General features: G+C 45.9%; 1 protein-coding gene and 1 long non-coding RNA gene across 5 annotated transcripts in view; one reads left to right on the top strand and one right to left on the bottom strand.

Annotated features, from left to right (window-relative positions):
• The first annotated feature begins 1,086 nt into the window (after positions 1-1,086).
• The window catches only part of LOC309390467, an 11,151-nt gene continuing 5,693 nt past the window's right edge, over positions 1,087-6,544 (top strand). The window contains exons 1-4 of one of the 4 annotated variants that reach the window (XR_014175130.1): positions 1,328-1,342; positions 2,242-2,316; positions 3,101-3,555; positions 5,822-5,932. This is a non-coding gene — a long non-coding RNA (uncharacterized lncRNA). Of the gene's footprint in view, positions 1,343-2,241; positions 2,317-3,100; positions 3,556-5,821; positions 5,933-6,544 lie in introns of all 4 variants that reach the window. The other 3 variants (XR_014175127.1, XR_014175128.1, XR_014175129.1) reach the window with 3 other exon arrangements.
• LOC309390442 (immunoglobulin kappa light chain-like) overlaps positions 5,943-6,544 on the bottom strand; it is a gene marked incomplete at its 3' end in the record, with an annotated part of 26,620 nt that continues 26,018 nt past the window's right edge. The window contains exon 4 of the mRNA XM_081949791.1: positions 5,943-6,174. Coding sequence (XP_081805917.1) covers positions 6,038-6,174 — 137 coding nt within the window. The remainder of the gene's footprint in view (positions 6,175-6,544) is intronic.

The raw sequence follows: 6,544 nt of genomic DNA, 5'->3' as shown, positions 1-6,544 counted from the left end.
CCTTGGAGGTCTTCTAGTCCAACTCCCTGCCTAGGCAGGAAAGTTAACAGTCCTGCAGTCATAAGTGGGAGGAGATGCGTGATAGGAACAATGAGAAGACTAATAGTAATATATTTTATTTTAGCAAAGATAATAAAATGGGACACAGCTCACTCAACCAATGTCTCATTTAACAGCAGGAATTTTGGGCTCCAATTGTGGTCGTAAGTTGAGGACTACCTCTACCTTCATGGCATTCTCTGCTTTTTTAAAAAAATGCACTTTTCTCACCCTTCAGAGCCAAGAAAGGCAAATCCAAATATTTCAGATTTTGGCCATGAAAGTTTCATTATTGTGTTGGAAGGAAAGTCCATCTGGGTTCAGCTCCAAGTGGGGAAAAAGACACTGGAAACACGGAGGCTGCTTGGAAAGATGGTTTAATGGTGGACAGGATCACGTGGCTTGAGCTCCTGAACAGAAAAGGGGGATCACCAGATGCTTCCAGATGTTGGGTGAAGAAGAAAAAGAGAGAGAGATGCTGAAAGCCCCTGGTTTTATGACCTCTCTGTCCTTTGATCTTCATCTTGTATTCTGATTGGTTGTCAGACTCCCATGGGGCCATGCAGGGGCACCTCTGTACGCTGTACTTTGAGTCCAAGTTTGGTTGTCTTGCTGGCTGATGTAATTTTCCCAGGTGCCATGTGGTGAGTTTCTGTAGAAGGTTAATTCTACCTTTGTTATGTAGAGTAGACTAGCTCAGGCTTTGATGGCTCATTGACAAAGGTAATGGGAGGGCAGGAAGTTGCAGGGAGTCTTCAAAAAAATTTTTTTCTCCCTTTTCACATCCAGGGAAATACAATATTCTGTCTTCTTAATATTTCCCAAGATATTTCAGTTTTCTAGCAGAGGGGTGGAGAAAAAAGACCATAGAGATACGAAAAGAGAAGAGCGGCGCGTATCCAATTGAATCCTGGCTCAATATTGAGGTTAACGAGCCCCCTTCCAACAGAGCAGAGACACATGCAGGTAAAAAGGTCAGAGAGGAGAGACGAGTCCCACTCACGACTTTTTTTTTCTCTCTCCCGGGCGAACCAGCCGTTCGTCGGGCACTCGGAAACCGACGGCTACATCGTGCCTTCAACAAAGATGGCGCCCGGGGCATTTCCGGCCGCTTCCCTTTCATCGGCCGTGTGGGAAATCGAAGCGATTTCCGTTAGAAGAGGAGGAGGAAATGACGTCACCGCATCTTCCGGCTCTTCTCGGCTCAGAGAGCTCGTGGCCGGAGGAGAAGCAACATGGCGGCCGAGGGAGATGGAGCGCCTGGCGGAGGCTTTGGCGGCGGCGACAGGCAGAGGGAGGCCCAGTAAGCGCGGGGACAAAGCAGGGAGGGTGGTTGGGCCGGGGCCTCCCCTGAGGAAGGGTCTTCACGCGGGGACGGCCTTCATCCAGCAGAGTTCCTCCCCAGGCCTCAGGTTGACTCAGCCTCCTAATCCTACCTCCTATCCTATCCATCCATCTACATCCATCCATCGACCTCTTCCATTTATCATCTATCCTAATTCTATATCACATCATCCTATATCCTATCCTATTCGTCTATCCATCCATTTATATCTATCTTTCCTTTCTGATCTATCCATCCATTTATCTGTCTCCCTTATCTATCCTAGCCTAATCCTATATCCCATCCTAACTTCCTATTTCATACCCTATTCTACATCCTATCCATCTGTCTATATCCATCCATTTATATCTATCCATCCATCCCATTTATCATCTATCTCATCCTATATCATATCCTTCTATTCATCCATCCGTTTATATCTCTTTCCTATCTGATCTATCTATCCATTATCCATCCATTTATCTGTCTCTGTCATCTATCTATCCTATATCCTATCACTAACTTCCTATTTCATATCCTATCCTACATCCTATCCATCTATCTATATCCATCCATCTATCTCTTACCCATTTATCATCTATCCTATCCTCTCCTAATACTATATCATATCCTATCTTTCTATATCCTATCCTATTCATCTATATCATCCATCCATTTATCTATTTATCTATTTTACCCATTTATCCATCTATTTATCTCTATCCTATCGTATTCCTATATCATATCCTATCTTCCCATATCCTATCTTATATCCTAACCTATCCTACATCCTGTCTGTCTGTCTGTCTGTCTATCTATCTATCTATCTATCTATCTATCTATCTATCTATCTATCTATCTATTTATTCTAAATGCAGTATTGGAGACTTACTCTGCTCACTGCCAGCAGTTCGCTCCTGACCAGCTCAACGTTGACTCAACTTCCGAGATAGGTAAAATGAGTACTCAGGTTGTTGGGGGCCATAGGCTGACTCTGTAAACTCCAGAGAGCCCTATGGGGCGCTATATCTAAATCTAAGTACTAGGGGTATTGCTACATTTTGTAATATATTGTTTTGTAAGAATGGAATAAGAGTTCTATTTATTAATATGTGGGCCCTTTATTCAATTAAGCGTAGTATTTGTTAGTTGGAGAAAATCTGCTTTTCTTCCTGTGTAAGTTCTCAAATGGCAGCTATTCACCATGGGTAGGTTAGGCAGGAAGACACATAAATTCAGAAATAGATCTAGGATAAGACTAATATTACAGCTTTCCTGCCATAGAATTGTGGAATGGTGCCCCCCCCTTGAGATATTACCGTATTTTTCGGAGTATAAGACGCACCAAGATTTTGAAGAGGCAAATTTAAAAAAAAAAGTTTTTGCACTCTGCAGCCCTTCCCGCCCCCCCCAAAAACGCCCCTTTTTTTTCTTCCAAAGAAAGGGCATGAATAGCCTTTAGGAGGCTTGTAGAGTGCTCCTGAGGGGTGGGGTGGAGCCAAAAATGAGCAAAAAGTGCCCGTTTTTCGGGCCCATGCATAGCCTTCAGGAGGCATTTCAGACAGATGGCTATCCAACATCTTCTTAAAGACTTCCAGTGTTGGGGCATTCACAACTTCTGGAGGCAACTTCTGTTCCACTGATTAATTGTTCTAAAGGTCAGGAAATTTCTCCTCAGTTCTAAGTTGCTTCTCTCCTTGATTAGTTTCCACCCATTGCTTCTTGTTCTGCCCTCAGGTGCTTTGGAGAATAGCTTGACTTCCTCTTCTTTGGGGCAACCCCTGAGATATTGGAAGACTGCTATCATGTCTCCCCTAGTCTGCGATGACCCGGAGCTGAGCACGGAAACAACACAGCCAGAACGAAGACTTAACTCGACTGACCCCCCCAAAGTCCCACCATTCACTGCAAATCCAGGAGGAAAGCGCTAATAGTTCCTGGCTGCTATTCGTCCAGAGGAGCACCCTGTGTAGTATTTTCCAAGGAGTCCTCGTCACCGAAAGAATTCACTGGTACTGCAACATCGCCCAGAGTATAACTGTGTCACTGCGACCTCACACCTGGCCAGGCCAGCATGGCAGACGAGACAGGCAAGCCCAGCAAAGTATCCAGACGTCGGTAACAGCACGTGAGGCTGGAAAAAGCAGCGTTCGTTCCTGACAAACAGCCTCACTTTAAACCTCATTCCCCAGGTGAGCCTTGTGAAGGGGGGGTGCCCTTCTCCGGCGTAGTCGGGTTGCCCTGCGCTGATCCCGCCTCCTCCATTCTCTGGGATGGGGAGGGAGGTAATTGCTTGTCTGCTCCACTGCCTGCCTGCCCCCTCAGCTGGTCTTCCTCCACCCCCTCTCTCCCTCTCTGGCAACCCACCCCTAGCCTGAGGGACGTGGGACTGCCTTGATCTGCTCCTCCAGTCGTCCTCCATTGGCCCTAGCTCCCTCTCATCCTCGGACTCAGGCTCCAACTGGGCCATGGCATACTGTATTTTTCGGGGTATAAGACGCACCAAGGTTTTGAAGAGGCAAATTTTTTTAAAAAAAGGTTTTGGACTCTGCAAACCTCCCCAAAACCGCCTGTTTTTGTGATTTTTTTTTTTTAAAAAGGCATGAATAGCGTTTAGGGGGCTTGCAGAGTGCTCCTGGGGGGGACCCCCCCCAAAAAACAAGGAAAGAAGGGCCCATTTTTTACAAAAATGGGCCCGTTTTTTTGTAAAAAAAAATGCATGCATAGCCTTTAATAATAATAATAATAATAATAAACTTTAATTTATAGACCGCACCCTTTCCTAAACAGGACTCGGGGCGGTGTACAGACATATTAAAACAATGTAAATACAAAAATATAGGTAGATATACATAAATAGACGGAGGAGGTAGGTTGTATACTGTACAATAGATTAAAATTCGAATATAAATTAAAATTACCCTTAAAAATTACCCCAAAATAAGGTGTTTGCCAGGAGGTTGAAAGTGGGACTATAAATCAACCAGGCTAGCTTATAGGAGGCTTATAGAGGGGTTCGGGGTGGGGTGGGGGCAAAATTGAGCAAAAACTGGGCTGTTTCCCACTCCTGCCTTCCCCAGGAGCTCTCTGAAAGCTTCCTAAAGGTCTACGCACAGCCATTTTTGACAAGGGAGTTTCGGGAGCCAAAAATGCTGCATTCTGTGTATATGACTCACCCAGATTTTCAGCCTCTTTTTTGAGGGAAAAAGGGGCGTCTTATACTCCGAAAAATACGGTAGTCTAGTGGATAACCTTTTTTGGCTCCCGTGCAGGGGGGGCGCAGGGGGGTTGTGCCACACCCGTAGTCCTATGTGTGCCTCCCCATGCTGTGCATGCGTGCGCGTCCAGCAACCCCCCCTGCTTTTGCCGTGGTTTTTTCGCCCTCCCCAGGCTTTCTAGGAGATGGGGAGATCGGAAACAGCCCACTCCCCTGGCTCCCCGGAAAGGCTTCAGGACCTTCCCTGAAGCCTCTAGAGGGCAAAATGTGGCCTCAAAAGAAGACCAAAGCCAGCTGGCCAGCATGCGCATGCATACTGTAACTGACAGGGCAATGCCTCACGTACCCCAGCAAATGGCTCTGCCTGCCACAGGTCCCCCATCACGGACATAGTCCTTCTGTTCTTTTTCTTCTGAAGAAAAGCTGTTCCACTGAGTAATTGTTCTCATTGGCTATCCAACATCTTAAAGACTTCCAGTGTTGGGGCATTCGCAACTTCTGTTCCACTGATTCATTGTTCTAACTGTCAGGAAGTTTCTCCTCAGTTCTAAGTTGCTTCTCTCCTTGATTAGTTTCCACCCATTGCTTCTTGTTCTGCCCTCAGGTGCTTTGGAGAATAGCTTGACTCCCTCTTCTTTGTGGCAACCCCTGAGATATTGGAACACTGCAATCATGTCTCCCCTAGTCCTTCTTTCTATTAAACTAGACATACCCAGTTCTTGCAACCGTTCTTCGTATGTTTTAGCCTCCAGTCCCCTAATCATCTTTGTTGCTCTTCTCTGCACTCTTTCTAGAGTCTCCACATCTTTTTTTACATCGTGGTCACCAGAACTGAAAGCCGTATTCCAAGTGTGGCCTTTCCAAGGCCTTATAAAGTGGTATTTTAATGTTCTCATTACTATGAGGCACGGTGGCACAGTGGTTAGAGTGCAGTACTGCAGGCGCCTTCTGCCGACTGCTAGCTGCAGTTCGGCAGTTCATATCTCACCAGGCTCAAGCCTTCTGTCCTTCCGAGGTTGGTAAAATGAGGATCCTAAGTGTTGGAGGATGAGGCTCACTCTGTAAAGCACTTAAAGAGGGCTGTAAAAGCACTGTAAAGCGGTATATAAGTGCTGTTGCTGTTAACCCTTCATGTGATCTTGATTCTGTCCCTCTGTTAATGCAACCTAGAAATCTGTTGGCCTTTCTTTGGCAGCAGCAGCACACGGCTGGCTCATAACTTTTACATGCTTCTCTTCTAGCATTTCAACCTGAGGCCAGAGCACGTTCTTAAGTAGACTCTTGTCTCTGGAGCTGCTCGGGGCAGAGCCTGAAGATGAGGGGAACACCACGATACAAACCAAGGCAGGGAGGTAAGGCAAATGTAACCAGGGTTTTTCCTGCATCCTTCAAGGGCACTGCTCCCTCAACTATGCTGGCTCCTTCGGCCAGGGAAAGTGTCTGCAGTTGTGTCAAATTCATTGCCTACCTTTCTGTGGTGGGCATTGGTCCAAACAGCTGCTACAGTAAGATCTGTAGTCCATGGGCCTCGGAAATCCTTGTGGGTTCTGAGGATAGTTGTTCTGCAGACACCTGTATCTGCCCGGCTGTTCCTCTGTGCGTAGCATTATGCAGACAAGGAGAAAAGTACCGATAAAGGAGAATATTTGTAGCTAGGGGTTGAAATGAATAAATAGAATAGAAATAAAAATAGTAAAGAGAAAATAGAATAGAATAGAATAGACAGGGTTGGAAGGGACCTTGGAGGTCTTCTAGCCCAACCCCCTGCCTAGGCAGGAAACCCTATACCGTTTCAGACAAATGGCTATCCAACATCTTCTTAAAGACTTCCAGTGTTGAGGCATTCACAACTTCTGGAGGCAACTTCTGTTCCACTGATTAATTGTTCTAACTGCCAGGAAATGTCTCCTCAGTTCTAAGTTGCTTCTCTCCTTGATTAGTTTCCACCCATTGCTTCTTGTTCT

This window comes from Natrix helvetica (genome assembly GCF_964273705.1).
Source record: "Natrix helvetica genome assembly, chromosome: 3".
Lineage (NCBI taxonomy): Eukaryota > Metazoa > Chordata > Lepidosauria > Squamata > Natricidae > Natrix > Natrix helvetica.
The sequence above is the reverse complement of the archived record's forward strand: the minus strand, read 5'-3'. Positions and strand labels throughout refer to the sequence as shown.